The sequence below is a fragment of the Abramis brama genome (genome assembly GCF_963993115.1).
Source record: "Abramis brama genome assembly, chromosome: 16".
In the NCBI taxonomy this organism is placed as follows: domain Eukaryota; kingdom Metazoa; phylum Chordata; class Actinopteri; order Cypriniformes; family Leuciscidae; genus Abramis; species Abramis brama.
This window is the reverse complement of record NC_139978.1, coordinates 37,415,797-37,431,502: the sequence shown is the minus strand read 5'-3', so window position 1 is coordinate 37,431,502 and position 15,706 is coordinate 37,415,797. Positions and strand designations below refer to the sequence as shown.

The 15,706-nt window shown below is 44.6% G+C and overlaps 1 protein-coding gene across 1 annotated transcript in view; it reads left to right on the top strand.

Annotated features, from left to right (window-relative positions):
- The window catches only part of commd10 (COMM domain containing 10), a 30,805-nt gene that overhangs the window by 3,657 nt on the left and 11,442 nt on the right, over positions 1–15,706 (top strand). Inside the window, exon 4 of the mRNA XM_084087588.1 lies at positions 1,383–1,538. Within this exon, the coding sequence (XP_083943714.1) occupies positions 1,383–1,538 (156 nt within the window). The remainder of the gene's footprint in view (positions 1–1,382; positions 1,539–15,706) is intronic.

The window sequence follows — 15,706 nt, the reverse complement described above, 5'->3', positions numbered from 1 at the left end:
CATCTATCCACGATAAAAGTGCATCTGTCCATCATAAAAGTTCATCTGTCCATCATAAAAGTGCATCTGTCCATCATAAAAGTGCATCTCTCCACGATAAAAGTGCATCTGTCAATCATAAAAGTGCATCTGTCCATCATAAAAGTCCATCTGTCCATCCACGATAAAAGTGCATCTGTCCATCATAAAAGTGCATCTGTCCATCATAAAAGTGCATCTGTCCATCATAAAAGTACATCTATCCGTCATAAAAGTGCATCTATCCACAATAAAAGTGCATCTGTCACCATAAAAGTGCATCTATCCATCATAAAAGTGCATCTGTCCATCATAAAAGTGCATCTGTCAATCATAAAAGTGCATCTATCCACGATAAAAGTACATCTGTCCATCATAAAAGTGCATCTGTCCATCATAAAAGTGCATCTGTCCATCATAAAAGTGCATCTATCCATCATAAAAGTGCATCTGTCCGTCATAAAAGTGCATCTGTCCGTCATAAAAGTGCATCTGTCAGTCATAAAAGTGCATCTCTCCACGATAAAAGTGCATCTGTCAATCATAAAAGTGCATCTCTCCACGATAAAAGTGCATCTATCCACGATAAAAGTGCATCTGTCCATCATAAAAGTGCATCTGTCCATCATAAAAGTGCATCTGTCCACGATAAAAGTGCATCTATCCACGATAAAAGTGCATCTGTCCGTCATAAAAGTGCATCTGTCCGTCATAAAAGTGCATCTGTCCGTCATAAAAGTGCATCTGTCCATCATAAAAGTGCATCTGTCCATCATAAAAGTGCATCTATCCACGATAAAAGTGCATCTATCACCATAAAAGTGCATCTGTCCATCATAAAAGTGCATCTGTCCATCATAAAAGTGCATCTGTCCGTCATAAAAGTGCATCTATCACCATAAAAGCGCATCTGTCCATCATAAAAGTGCATCTGTCCGTCATAAAAGTGCATCTGTCCGTCATAAAAGTGCATCTGTCCGTCATAAAAGTGCATCTGTCCGTCATAAAAGTGCATCTATCACCATAAAAGTGCATCTGTCCATCATAAAAGTGCATCTGTCCGTCATAAAAGTGCATCTGTCCGTCATAAAAGTGCATCTCTCCGTCATAAAAGTGCATCTGTCCGTCATAAAAGTGCATCTATCACCATAAAAGTGCATCTGTCCATCATAAAAGTGCATCTCTCCGTCATAAAAGTGCATCTATCCATCATAAAAGTGCATGGAGGATTTTTTCCTGAGGTTAATCATTTGTAACGCTCATACTGAAAATGACTGCTTTAACCGTTACAGAGTGAAAGACACATCTTGAGTGTGTAACTGGTTTGTAACTGGTTTTGAACATGAGTTGTGTATCTGGTCCAGGCCGTGTATCACAGTGTTAAACCCCTGGCGCTCAGACAGCATCTGGAGAACATCAGCCTGGCGCCGGAGAAAGCAGAAGTCTTCAGTCAGGTCTGGGCTTCAGCTGGGCCAGAAGTGCTGGAGAAGATCCGACACGGGATATTTGCCCCGGAGAAGGTCAGTTCTCCACAGTTCTCCACAGTTCTGCTCAGTTCTGCTCAGTTCTCCACAGTTCTGCTCAGTTCTGCTCAGTTCTGCTCAGTTCTCCACAGTTCTCCACAGTTCTGCTCAGTTCTGCTCAGTTCTGCTCAGTTCTCCACAGTTCTGCTCAGTTCTGCTCAGTTCTGCTCAGTTCTCCACAGTTCTGCTCAGTTCTGCTCAGTTCTCCACAGTTCTGCTCAGTTCTGCACAGTTCTCCACAGTTCTGCTCAGTTCTGCTCAGTTCTGCTCAGTTCTGCTCAGTTCTCCACAGTTCTGCTCAGTTCTGCACAGTTCTGCTCAGTTCTGCTCAGTTCTCCACAGTTCTGCTCAGTTCTCCACAGTTCTGCTCAGTTCTCCACAGTTCTGCTCAGTTCTGCTCAGTTCTCCTCAGTTCTGCTCAGTTCTGCTCAGTTCTGCTCAGTTCTGCACAGTTCTGCTCAGTTCTGCTCAGTTCTCCACAGTTCTGCTCAGTTCTGCTCAGTTCTGCCACAGTTCTCCACAGTTCTGCTCAGTTCTGCTCAGTTCTGCTCAGTTCTGCTCAGTTCTCCACAGTTCTGCTCAGTTCTGCTCAGTTCTGCTCAGTTCTGCTCAGTTCTCCACAGTTCTGCTCAGTTCTGCTCAGTTCTGCTCAGTTCTGCTCAGTTCTCCACAGTTCTGCTCAGTTCTGCTCAGTTCTCCACAGTTCTGCTCAGTTCTGCTCAGTTCTCCACAGTTCTCCACAGTTCTGCTCAGTTCTGCTCAGTTCTCCACAGTTCTGCTCAGTTCTGCTCAGTTCTCCACAGTTCTGCTCAGTTCTGCTCAGTTCTCCACAGTTCTGCTCAGTTCTCCACAGTTCTGCACAGTTCTGCTCAGTTCTGCTCAGTTCTCCACAGTTCTGCTCAGTTCTGCTCAGTTCTCCACAGTTCTGCTCAGTTCTCCACAGTTCTGCACAGTTCTCCACAGTTCTGCTCAGTTCTGCTCAGTTCTGCTCAGTTCTCCACAGTTCTGCTCAGTTCTCCACAGTTCTCCACAGTTCTGCTCAGTTCTGCTCAGTTCTCCACAGTTCTCCACAGTTCTGCTCAGTTCTCCACAGTTCTGCTCAGTTCTCCACAGTTCTGCTCAGTTCTCCACAGTTCTCCACAGTTCTGCTCAGTTCTCCACAGTTCTGCTCAGTTCTCCACAGTTCTGCTCAGTTCTCCACAGTTCTGCTCAGTTCTCCACAGTTCTCCACAGTTCTGCTCAGTTCTCCACAGTTCTCCTCAGTTCTGCTCAGTTCTCCACAGTTCTGCTCAGTTCTCCACAGTTCTCCACAGTTCTGCTCAGTTCTCCACAGTTCTGCTCAGTTCTCCACAGTTCTGCTCAGTTCTCCACAGTTCTCCACAGTTCTCCACAGTTCTCCTCAGTTCTGCTCAGTTCTCCACAGTTCTCCACAGTTCTGCTCAGTTCTCCACAGTTCTGCTCAGTTCTCCACAGTTCTGCTCAGTTCTCCACAGTTCTCCACAGTTCTGCTCAGTTCTCCACAGTTCTGCTCAGTTCTCCACAGTTCTGCTCAGTTCTCCACAGTTCTGCTCAGTTCTCCACAGTTCTCCACAGTTCTCCTCAGTTCTGCTCAGTTCTCCACAGTTCTGCTCAGTTCTCCACAGTTCTGCTCAGTTCTCCACAGTTCTGCTCAGTTCTGCTCAGTTCTCCACAGTTCTGCTCAGTTCTCCACAGTTCTCCACAGTTCTGCTCAGTTCTCCACAGTTCTGCTCAGTTCTCCACAGTTCTGCTCAGTTCTCCACAGTTCTGCTCAGTTCTCCACAGTTCTCCACAGTTCTCCTCAGTTCTGCTCAGTTCTGCTCAGTTCTGCTCAGTTCTCCACAGTTCTGCTCAGTTCTGCTCAGTTCTCCACAGTTCTCCACAGTTCTGCTCAGTTCTCCACAGTTCTCCACAGTTCTGCTCAGTTCTCCACAGTTCTGCTCAGTTCTCCACAGTTCTGCTCAGTTCTCCACAGTTCTCCACAGTTCTGCTCAGTTCTCCACAGTTCTCCTCAGTTCTCCACAGTTCTCCACAGTTCTGCTCAGTTCTCCACAGTTCTCCTCAGTTCTCCACAGTTCTCCACAGTTCTGCTCAGTTCTCCACAGTTCTCCACAGTTCTGCTCAGTTCTCCACAGTTCTGCTCAGTTCTCCACAGTTCTCCACAGTTCTGCTCAGTTCTCCACAGTTCTCCACAGTTCTGCTCAGTTCTCCACAGTTCTCCACAGTTCTGCTCAGTTCTCCACAGTTCTGCTCAGTTCTCCACAGTTCTGCTCAGTTCTCCACAGTTCTCCACAGTTCTGCTCAGTTCTCCACAGTTCTGCTCAGTTCTCCACAGTTCTGCTCAGTTCTCCACAGTTCTCCACAGTTCTCCTCAGTTCTGCTCAGTTCTGCTCAGTTCTGCTCAGTTCTCCACAGTTCTGCTCAGTTCTCCACAGTTCTGCTCAGTTCTCCACAGTTCTGCTCAGTTCTGCTCAGTTCTCCACAGTTCTGCTCAGTTCTCCACAGTTCTCCACAGTTCTGCTCAGTTCTCCACAGTTCTCCACAGTTCTGCTCAGTTCTCCACAGTTCTGCTCAGTTCTGCTCAGTTCTCCACAGTTCTCCACAGTTCTGCTCAGTTCTGCTCAGTTCTCCACAGTTCTGCTCAGTTCTCCACAGTTCTGCTCAGTTCTCCACAGTTCTGCTCAGTTCTGCTCAGTTCTCCACAGTTCTGCTCAGTTCTCCACAGTTCTCCACAGTTCTGCTCAGTTCTGCTCAGTTCTCCACAGTTCTCCACAGTTCTGCTCAGTTCTCCACAGTTCTGCTCAGTTCTGCTCAGTTCTCCACAGTTCTCCACAGTTCTGCTCAGTTCTGCTCAGTTCTGCTCAGTTCTGCTCAGTTCTCCACAGTTCTGCTCAGTTCTCCACAGTTCTGCTCAGTTCTCCACAGTTCTCCACAGTTCTGCTCAGTTCTGCTCAGTTCTCCACAGTTCTGCTCAGTTCTGCTCAGTTCTCCACAGTTCTGCTCAGTTCTCCACAGTTCTCCACAGTTCTGCTCAGTTCTCCACAGTTCTGCTCAGTTCTCCACAGTTCTGCTCAGTTCTCCACAGTTCTGCTCAGTTCTCCACAGTTCTGCTCAGTTCTCCACAGTTCTCCACAGTTCTGCTCAGTTCTCCACAGTTCTCCACAGTTCTGCTCAGTTCTCCACAGTTCTGCTCAGTTCTGCTCAGTTCTCCACAGTTCTCCACAGTTCTGCTCAGTTCTCCACAGTTCTCCACAGTTCTCCACAGTTCTGCTCAGTTCTCCACAGTTCTGCTCAGTTCTGCCAGAAAGACTCGGGAGAATTAATGCTGTAGCATAGACATTTATTAATGAGCTCAGCAAGCAATCAAATTCTTTGGCGGAGGCCCCGTTCATGACTCGAATTCCAGGGGTATTGAATCAGCGACTGCTGACTGAAGATGAAGGCAGGGGCGCCGCTCACCCCCCGAGGCGATGAAGGGGGCCATCTGGTGGTGGTGGGGTGGATGGAAGGGAGGGCGTCTTGAAGACTTCAGGTTGGAGAGGAGAGCCCATTAGTGATGTTGGGGATGGTGATGGTGGACACCTGGGTGGTCGTGATGGGGGGGATGGAGGAGAAGATCCGTCTTAGTGGTGGTGGGGAGGAAGGTGGTGGCTGGAGCAACAGCATCTGCGGACTCAGATATGAGTAAGTGCTGCCCTTTTATGCTACAGCAAGAAAATGAATGGGTAGTTGAAGAGGCAATTAGTGACGTAAATGATTGAGTCTCCCTGGCAGAACTTGCGCTAGCTTTATTTCTGCCAGAAAGACTCGGGAGAATTAATGCTGTAGCATAGACATTTATTAATGAGCTCAGCAAGCAATCAAATTCTTTGGCGGAGGCCCCGTTCATGACTCGAATTCCAGGGGTATTGAATCAGCGACTGCTGACTGAAGATGAAGGCAGGGGCGCCGCTCACCCCCAAAAATAGGTGGATGGAGGATCCGTCAGAACGGGGCCCCCCAAAAACGGTTTGATGAGGAGACTTACCAGTCCTGAATCCTGAAATTCCTAATGAAGAGAGAAGAGAAAAAGAAAAATAATTAGAATTTAAGACCGAACTATTTGGGCAGAGACATGAACGGACCATCAGCTATCGCGATTTTGGACGTAAGGTTTATGGCTACCGTCGCTTATAGTTATATAGGCCGCAGAACATCTTATAATACGGACGCATGGGCCGCAGGCCAACTTTTGATACGGACACGTGGGCCACAGGCCATCTTTAGATACGGACACATGGGCCACAGGCCATCTTTTGATACGGACACATGGGCCACAGGCCATCTTTTGATACGGACACATGGGCCACAGGCCATCTTTTGATACGAACGCGAGGACCACAGGCCATCTTTTGATACGGACACATGGGCCACAGGCCATCTTTTGATACGGACACATGGGCCACAGGCCATCTTTTGATACGGACACATGGGCCACAGGCCATCTTTTGATACAGACACATGGCCACAGGCCATCTTTTAATGCAGACATATAGGCCACAGGCCATCTTTAGCGGAACGGAAGCCTATGGTAATCTTAGATAGCGCTTTGGCGGGACGGGCGGTTTGGGCTGTATCTGCTTAAATTTACAGCATACAACGCCTGAATTTGGCAGACACTTAGCCATCTGGCTATAAACGAGATTATGCTATTTAGATGTATCAATCCATGAGGCAACAACACCACCACCAGAAGTTAGATAAGGATTTACCTTAACAGTTACTGGAGAGCTTGCTGAGCTTCGAGGATGAATTTAAGATCTGGTCTTATGTAGGACTCGAATGCTGAAGAGGACCATCTGCCCAGGATTTTGATGGCTGCTGGAGAGATACCTCGCTCGGCCGCTGTGGTAGCGGCTCCTATCCTGAAGGAATGCCCAGTGAACTGAGAGGGAGATAGGCTGCAGCTTTTAAGAGCGGAAGTGAGATGAGACCTGAACCAGGTTTGGGAGATAGGTGCTCCGTTTGGAAGGATGAAAAGGGGAGAAATAGCGGGGAGTCTAGGGCGAATTTTAAGAAAATTGAGCATAGAGGAAAATGGGCAAAAATCGCTACTAATTTTTGAAATAGTCAAGGTAGTACCGGATCCTTTGGAGTCGTTCTTAGAATGTTTGAGAAAAAGAGTGAAGAATTTTGGAAAAAATTGTACGTCTGAAAAGGAAAGACCGCGGGCTGGATCAAATTGGCATGTTGGAGAGGTGAATTCTCCTGGGCGCATGAAACCGTAGAAAGCTGTTAAAAATACTGCTTCTAGCAAGGTGTTAACATACGTGGAAAAAAGGCCATTGCGAACAGAAATGATTAGCCTATGAATTAAGGGTAGCGTCAAAGGCAGCCTTTTGTCGGGGACCGCTACGGAGGATTTAGCTATACCTTTGATCATTAATCGAATAGGAGAAGCGGTGAATAGGCTAGGGAAATCGGGGTTGTGATATTTGGCATAAAACTGAATGCCTGCGAGCAGTCTACGAATTGAAGAAATTTTTTGATGACGTTTGTCATAATTAAAAACGAGAAACGAGCAAACGGTCGAAATTAAAATAGGAAATAACGGAATTTGTAAAGAAAAACAAAACATTGAAAATGAATACCAGGCAGAAGTATAAGCTTTAAGAGTGGATGAAGCAACGCCTTTAGACATGTAATATCTGGCTGAACGAAGTAAATCTCCTAGTATAATGTTGTGGCTGACAGGGGGGGGCAGGGCGTTGAATCCTTGTCGGCTGTTGGGCAGAGCCGTCTGAATGTCTGAAAGCGAAAGCGAGAGAGTGCGTCAGCAATAACATTGTAGTGCCCCGGAATATGAGCAGCTTTAATGATGAAGTTGTGGGTGACGGATTGCCAGATTAGCCGACGCAAAAAAGGCATAATCATTGGGCAAGATGATCTGCCTTTATTAATAATAGCTACGACGGCTTCGTTGTCGCAGAACATGAGAATGCGTTTCCTCGACCAATCTGGACCCCAGATTACACTAGCGACGACTAGGGGATAGAGTTCATATAGCGCTGAAGAGAGCGATTTAGATGTTGATTTAGGAAATTCGCTCGACCATCTTTCTGCGAACCAATGCCCTTGGAAATAACCCCCGAAGCCAACGGACGGAGCTGCGTCAGTGAATAATTGTAAATCGGCGGAAGATTCGAAAGCCTCGTTATAAAAGAAAGAAATACCGTTCCAATCATTTAGTAAGCGAGACCAAAACGAAATGTCAGACCAACAGCCTTCGTCTAACTGGACCGGATTACATAAATCGGGCACAGAATGAGCCGACGTAAGGAGACGAGATATGAAAGCTCTGCCTTGCGGGATGATGCTCATAGCGAAATTTAGGTGGCCCAGCAGAGACAATAAATCGCGCTTAGAAACGACATGAATTGAGGAAAAATTATCCAGAAAAGATCGGATTCTAATGAGCTTTTCGAGCGGAAGAGAGGCCTGCATTTTGACCGTATCGAGGGAGATACCTAAGAATTCGAGATTAGTGGAGGGGCCGAGAGTTTTCTCATGGGAGAGGGGAACGCCGACGTCGTTAAAGACCTGTTTTAATATGTCGAGGACGGGGGAATGGGGTGAAGGAAAATCGATTAATAAGAAATCATCGAGTAAGTGCAAAACGAATGGAAGCTTGCAGACGTTCAGCAGGATCCAGCACAGAGCTTCCGAGAGATTGTTGAAAATATGGGGGCTGCTTCTACACCCGAAGGTGAGCCTCACTGCAAAGTAGTATTGTGAATCCCATTTAACGCCAAAAAGTGGCCAGTCGGTAGGGTGTATTGGCATGGTTTTGAACGCGTCAGTTATATCCGCTTTAGCCAGCCAAGCTCCTTGACCTGCGAGTTTGATTAAATGAATAGCGTTGTCTACCGAAGCGTAATGAAGGGAAAAAGGTTCGAGCGGAATGCATTCATTAACGCTTGCTATTTTACTTGAATGGGGAGAGGACATGTCGAATATCAGGCGTTTTTTGCCGGAGTATTTACGAGTAGCAACTCCGATAGAGTTAATCCTAAAAGGAGAGAAAGGGGGGGAAGCGAAGGGTCCGATAACATGGCCTTTATTAACTTCTTTCTCAAGCAGTAATGAGACAACGTCGGGTTCGATCATGGCTGATTGCAGGTTTTTTGCTGAGAAGGATGAAGTAAGGTGTGAAAGTATCCCCACCCGAAACCCTTGGGACAAGCCGGTGATTAGATAGTCAACAAATGATGGATCGGGGTGAGAAGAGAGGTAGCTGGATAGGTTTGAAATGTTGATGGGAGTAGATGGATGATTGCGTAGAATTTCCTCTGAAAAGGGGCTTTCCTTTTGGTTTGAAATTTGTACCGGCGTGGGCAGACTGATTTTGGGTGTGGATCCTTGCACAAGCTACAAATGTGAGCAAAACGGCAATTATTAATGGTACATACAGCTTCATTAAACAAATTGCAAATAGGACTTTCGTTAAGTTCTGCGGCGGGGCGACCTCTGCTGTAGGAGCTCCGTCTTACATTTTCAGGACCGCGGACAGCACCCGAGCTGTTGCTAGAGAAAGCTTTCGGGCAGAAAGCAGCTGAATGTCCGTGAGCGCTGCAGATAGAACACGACAGGCTTCTTTGTCCACCGAAATGACGAACTAACAATTCGGTATCAGTGACAGCCCAGTCCAGTCTTGAATTATAGAGAGTGATGTAAGACGCTGCTTTAGCTGAGAAGGATTTGTGATACTCATAAAATAAGGTTCCCCCATACCTTTGATTAAAGTCTGCCATCATTGAAAGATAGAGGTCTAGTTCTTCCCTCCTTTCTGGAAAAACTTGGCATAGCGTGTCCCTATAAACGCTAAATGCGATAACGAACTCGCCGAACGAAAGACTGCGAAGCAGGCGTGGGTCTGAAGTTTTGAGTAGGACCGCCACGTCACCACAATCCACCATTTTCCTATCGGCGGCCGGTGAAGGGAGGAGTAAGGAAGCCAGGTTAATGTCCTTACCTTGAATAATATTAGATCTGAGATGTGGTGATACTGTAGCTGCGGCGGGTGGAACAAAACGCCTACCGAATGCTTGAGCTGGTGTTGCCGTGGTGAGGTTAAAGATAGGAGAAGCCGGTGGAGCGGGGACACTTTGAAATGGTGACTGAGACATCAGCGTGGAGACTGGCAATGAGGTTGAAGTAGAAGGTAAGTTCGCTGGAAAATTACTAGTGGTGGAATGTTGAGCTGAGAAGTGATCTGAGCTGGAGTTGGGGTTGACGAAAGAGTTTTCGATTTTCGTCATTTTAGCCTGTAATCCTTGAACGGTCTGGGTTAGATTTTGGACTGCAGAAAAGAGCAGCTGAGAAGTGTCCGAAGGATCGGCAAGTTGTGTAGGAGGTGTTGTCGGTGCCGGTGTTCTTTTGGCTGGGCGAGGTGAAGATTTTGCTGCTCTTTTCCTGCCGGCTTTCTTCGGTTGTGCAGGAGCTGGGGCGATGTTGGAGTGTGGAGGAGTGGAAGTTGTTGGGTTACCCAGCGTGTTCTGGGCCAACAGTAATAGATCCTCCCTTTGGATATCATCGCTTACGGGAATGCCCGCGTCTCCTAGAGCGTTAAAGATGTATTCAGAAGACCGGCTGGTCCAAGCAGAAGATCGGCTTTGAATACGGGTACTGCGGCGTGTAACTGAAGGGGATGGCTGAACGGCATCATCTGAATCAGAGTAATTGCAAATGGATTGCGTGTCTTGAGACATGGTTAGGTCTGCTGCTGGTGCTAACAACTGGATTGGCTGGAGCAACAGCATCTGCGGACTCAGATATGAGTAAGTGCTGCCCTTTTATGCTACAGCAAGAAAATGAATGGGTAGTTGAAGAGGCAATTAGTGACGTAAATGATTGAGTCTCCCTGGCAGAACTTGCGCTAGCTTTATTTCTCCACAGTTCTCCACAGTTCTGCTCAGTTCTCCACAGTTCTGCTCAGTTCTCCACAGTTCTCCACAGTTCTGCTCAGTTCTCCACAGTTCTGCTCAGTTCTCCACAGTTCTGCTCAGTTCTCCACAGTTCTCCACAGTTCTCCTCAGTTCTGCTCAGTTCTGCTCAGTTCTCCACAGTTCTCCACAGTTCTGCTCAGTTCTCCACAGTTCTGCTCAGTTCTGCTCAGTTCTGCTCAGTTCTCCACAGTTCTCCACAGTTCTGCTCAGTTCTCCACAGTTCTGCTCAGTTCTCCACAGTTCTCCTCAGTTCTGCTCAGTTCTCCACAGTTCTCCACAGTTCTGCTCAGTTCTCCACAGTTCTGCTCAGTTCTCCACAGTTCTGCTCAGTTCTCCACAGTTCTCCACAGTTCTGCACAGTTCTCCACAGTTCTGCACAGTTCTCCACAGTTCTCCACAATTCTGCACAGTTCTCCACAGTTCTGCACAGTTCTCCACAGTTCTCCACAGTTCTCCACAGTTCTCCACAGTTCTGCTCAGTTCTCCACAGTTCTGCTCAGTTCTCCACAGTTCTGCTCAGTTCTCCACAGTTCTGCTCAGTTCTCCACAGTTCTCCACAGTTCTGCTCAGTTCTCCACAGTTCTCCACAGTTCTGCTCAGTTCTCCACAGTTCTCCACAGTTCTCCACAGTTCTCCACAGTTCTCCACAGTTCTGCTCAGTTCTCCACAGTTCTCCACAGTTCTCCACAGTTCTGCACAGTTCTCCACAGTTCTGCACAGTTCTCCACAGTTCTCCACAATTCTGCACAGTTCTCCACAGTTCTGCTCAGTTCTCCACAGTTCTCCACAATTCTGCACAGTTCTCCACAGTTCTCCACAGTTCTCCACAGTTCTCCACAGTTCTCCACAGTTCTGCACAGTTCTCCACAGTTCTCCACAGTTCTGCTCAGTTCTCCACAGTTCTCCACAGTTCTGCTCAGTTCTGCTCAGTTCTCCACAGTTCTGCTCAGTTCTCCACAGTTCTGCTCAGTTCTGCTCAGTTCTGCTCAGTTCTCCACAGTTCTCCTCAGTTCTGCTCAGTTCTCCACAGTTCTGCTCAGTTCTCCACAGTTCTCCACAGTTCTGCTCAGTTCTCCACAGTTCTGCTCAGTTCTGCTCAGTTCTCCACAGTTCTGCTCAGTTCTCCACAATTCTGCACAGTTCTCCACAGTTCTCCACAGTTCTGCACAGTTCTCCACAGTTCTCCACAGTTCTGCTCAGTTCTCCACAGTTCTGCTCAGTTATCCACAGTTCTCCACAGTTCTGCTCAGTTCTCCACAGTTCTGCTCAGTTCTCCACAGTTCTCCACAGTTCTCCTCAGTTCTGCTCAGTCCTGCTCAGTTCTCCACAGTTCTGCTCAGTTCTCCACAGTTCTCAACAGTTCTCCTCAGTTCTGCTCAGTTCTGCTCAGTTCTGCTCAGTTCTCCACAGTTCTGCTCAGTTCTGCTCAGTTCTGCTCAGTTCTCCACAGTTCTGCTCAGTTCTGCTCAGTTCTCCACAGTTCTGCTCAGTTCTCCACAGTTCTGCTCAGTTCTCCACAGTTCTGCTCAGTTCTCCACAGTTCTCCACAGTTCTGCTCAGTTCTCCACAGTTCTGCACAGTTCTGCTCAGTTCTCCACAGTTCTCCACAGTTCTGCTCAGTTCTCCACAGTTCTGCTCAGTTCTGCTCAGTTCTGCTCAGTTCTCCACAGTTCTGCTCAGTTCTGCTCAGTTCTGCTCAGTTCTCCACAGTTCTGCTCAGTTCTGCTCAGTTCTCCACAGTTCTCCACAGTTCTGCTCAGTTCTCCACAGTTCTCCACAGTTCTGCTCAGTTCTCCACAGTTCTCCACAGTTCTGCTCAGTTCTCCACAGTTCTGCTCAGTTCTCAACAGTTCTGCTCAGTTCTTCTCAGTTCTGCTCAGTTCTCCCAATCTGAGTTCTGTCTGATGAATCTGTCCTGAACCTGAAAACCAGAAGCTGAGAAGATTTAGTTTGAGAAGACGAGACCCTTTGTTCATGTTGATCCTGATTCAGCTCTTGAAAATGAAATGAAGTCTAGTCATATTTATTTTGATAAAGTACAGACTGTTTAAGAGCAGCTTCACAGTAATAAACTGTGTTAATGATGCATATTTCATAAGTTTTGAGAGAAATTCATTTTCAGCTGTAAAGCAGCTCTAAAAACACAATCATTAATCAGCTCAAGTCTTTCTCGTCTGATAGTGTCAGTGCAGTCAGATCAATAATAATACTGGATATTAAGAGTCTTTTTAAAGTATAAAGTAGTGATGAAACTCTAACATCAGTGCAGGTCATCAGAACAGAACGGGTGTTTGTTGTATGTTGGTTTCAGGACGAGTTATTATGGATTTCATATTTACAGTCAAACCAAAATTTATTCAGACATCTTCAACATTTCTCACATTATCAGTTTATTCGCTATAGTTTAGAAAATGGTAATAAAATATGAGCAGAACTCAGCTGATATTTGACTGGTTTTGTCCGTCCTTCTGTTAGACTGTCTCCCCAGCAGGCACCTTGACGTCAATTTGACATCAACAAATAGTCAAGATTTTGACCACCATGTATGACATGCATGAATATGCATATTTTCATTATATTTTGTAATTATTTCCTTGTGGTTGTAAAGAGGCCCAACAAAGGTATCAATCTGACATGTTTGTTTCTGGTCCCTACATCTCAGGTCAATATCATTGACATTAAATCGATGTTGATTTGATGTCAGGAAACAAGACGTCAAATTGATGTGAAATTTATGTCAAAACAATGTCTGAAATGTCTGAAAAAAGTATATTTATTACTCATTGTAAATCAATTTGACTCATTTTCAACATCTAAAAGACCTAGCCTGAATGATCTTGAAAGTTGTAGACCTAGGTCTATGTATTTTGGATGTGTGTTTTTATTTATTTAAATCCTAGCATATTTACATTTAGTTCACGTTTAAAATGACAGCAGACACTATAATTGCATATACTATAAAAGGTAAATTTAATCTGATTTTGAAGCTTGATATTGAATGATATCAAAATAGCATTAAAATGACATCAACATCATAGCATCCTGATGTCAAATAGATGCCCAGCAGGCACAGAATATAGACTATAACATTGGTCAGACGTTGGATTTTGGTTGAAAATGAAAGTCGGATTGACGTCTAAATCCAATGTTTGTTTGACGTCAGGCTCCAACGTTGGGCAGTCGTTGAATTTTGGTTGGAATAAACCAAACAAAAAGGTGAAATGCATGGCCGTACACTTATTACCAGCTTCACTTAAAGCTAACCAGATTTACTTTATTTAATTTCCGGTTTAAAGAAATAATATTTAGTATTTTAAAGTCACCATGATGGTGGTTAGCATTTGCTTTAGTTGTGCTCTTGACCCTTGACTTTTTAATGTAAACTTTTCTCTGGCTGCTATAAATGTGTGTTTATAAAGCACAATTGTTATAGCTAAAAAAAGCCTTGAGAAAAAGAGATCAGGTGATGATGGCTGTTTATTGACGATGAAGATGATATCATCATGTTATTGCCAGAATCCCTGATCTTATTTAGTGTCTAATGCTTTGATTATATAGGATTTGTGGTTTTAACATTGTTTTATTCATAGGCTAATATAAGTCATTTGATTCTACAGCATATCTAACAGTGTTATCAAAAAATATACTTGATTTTTAAAAACTATTTAGTGCACAAAAACCTTTAATCTATGACAGAACTTAGACACACACAGACATCAAGAAACAGCATATGAATCTCAACAATGGTGACAATCAAACAAAATATCCAGATAATCAGATCAAATCCACCTGCATCATTTATTAAAGCCGCAATTGCATGCTGGGAGATATGGGTGAGTTTTGATTGGTGGTACCCAGCATGCACTGCAGCTGAAGCATTTCATTGATTGTCACCATTGTTGAGAGTCATACGCTGATTCTTGATGGCTAAGTAATGATGTAGAGGAAAAAGTTTAATGCACTAAATGTTTTGAAAATCCTTTATATTATTTAACAAACAACATTGCTCTCATGCTGTAACATCAGTTGTCTTCTATTATAAAACAATATTAAAAACACAGGTCCTATATAATCAAAACATTAGACACTGAATAAGATCAGGGATTCAGGCATTTACATGATGATAACATCATCAATAATCAGCCAACATCACCTGATCTAAATTTTCTCACAGCTTTTTTGCCATAACAAATGTGATTTATAAACACACAGTTATAGCAGCCAGAGAAAATGTTATACTAAAAAGTCAAGAGTCCAACTAAAGCAAACGCTAACCACCATCATGGTGACTTTAAAATACAACTTGATTAAACCGGAAATTAAATAAAGTAAATCTGGTTAGCTTTAAGTGAAGCTGGTAATAAGTGTACGGCCATGCATTTCACCTTTTTGTTTAGTTTATTCCAACCAAAATTCAACGACTGCCCAACGTTGGAGCCTGACGTCAAACAAACATTGGATTTAGACATCAACCCGACTTTCATTTTCAACCAAAATCCAACGTATGACCGACGCTGTAGTCCATATCCTGTGCCTGCTGGGATCAACATCATGACATCTTAACATCAAATAAATGTTGAATTGACATCAAATACCAACAAAACATGACATCAAAATGACATCAGCAGAGGTCAAAATCTTGACATCAAATTGACATTGACACTTTGACGTCAATATGACTTTCATTTTTGACCTATTTCGTGACGTAATTTTGACATCAATGTTTGATGTCACATTGATGTTAAATTGACATCAAATGCCCACTGGGTCACACATGAATTATGTTGAATATCTGTCAGCTGTTAAATTTAACTACACAATTAGATAACACCAGTTTAGCTCAACCAATCACCAAGCAATGCTTCATTGTGTTCAGTCTGTGTGTAAAAAGAGCATTAGCAATTAAAGAAAACACACTTCAGCAAAACATGATCAGCTCAAAGTGTCCGAATCAGTTTTGGTCCCATTGTCACTGGTAGTCACTGAATGAAGAATATGTGGGTATAATATGTCACAGTTTACTTTATTTTGCTCTCCTCACTTACAGAAATGCACTATAGTGTCCTGATCACACTAGTGAAACAATATCAAAATCTGGTGTCTGAATAAGCTTTGGTTTGACTGTATGTGTTATTAATGTGTGATGGCTGCTGAATATGAAGA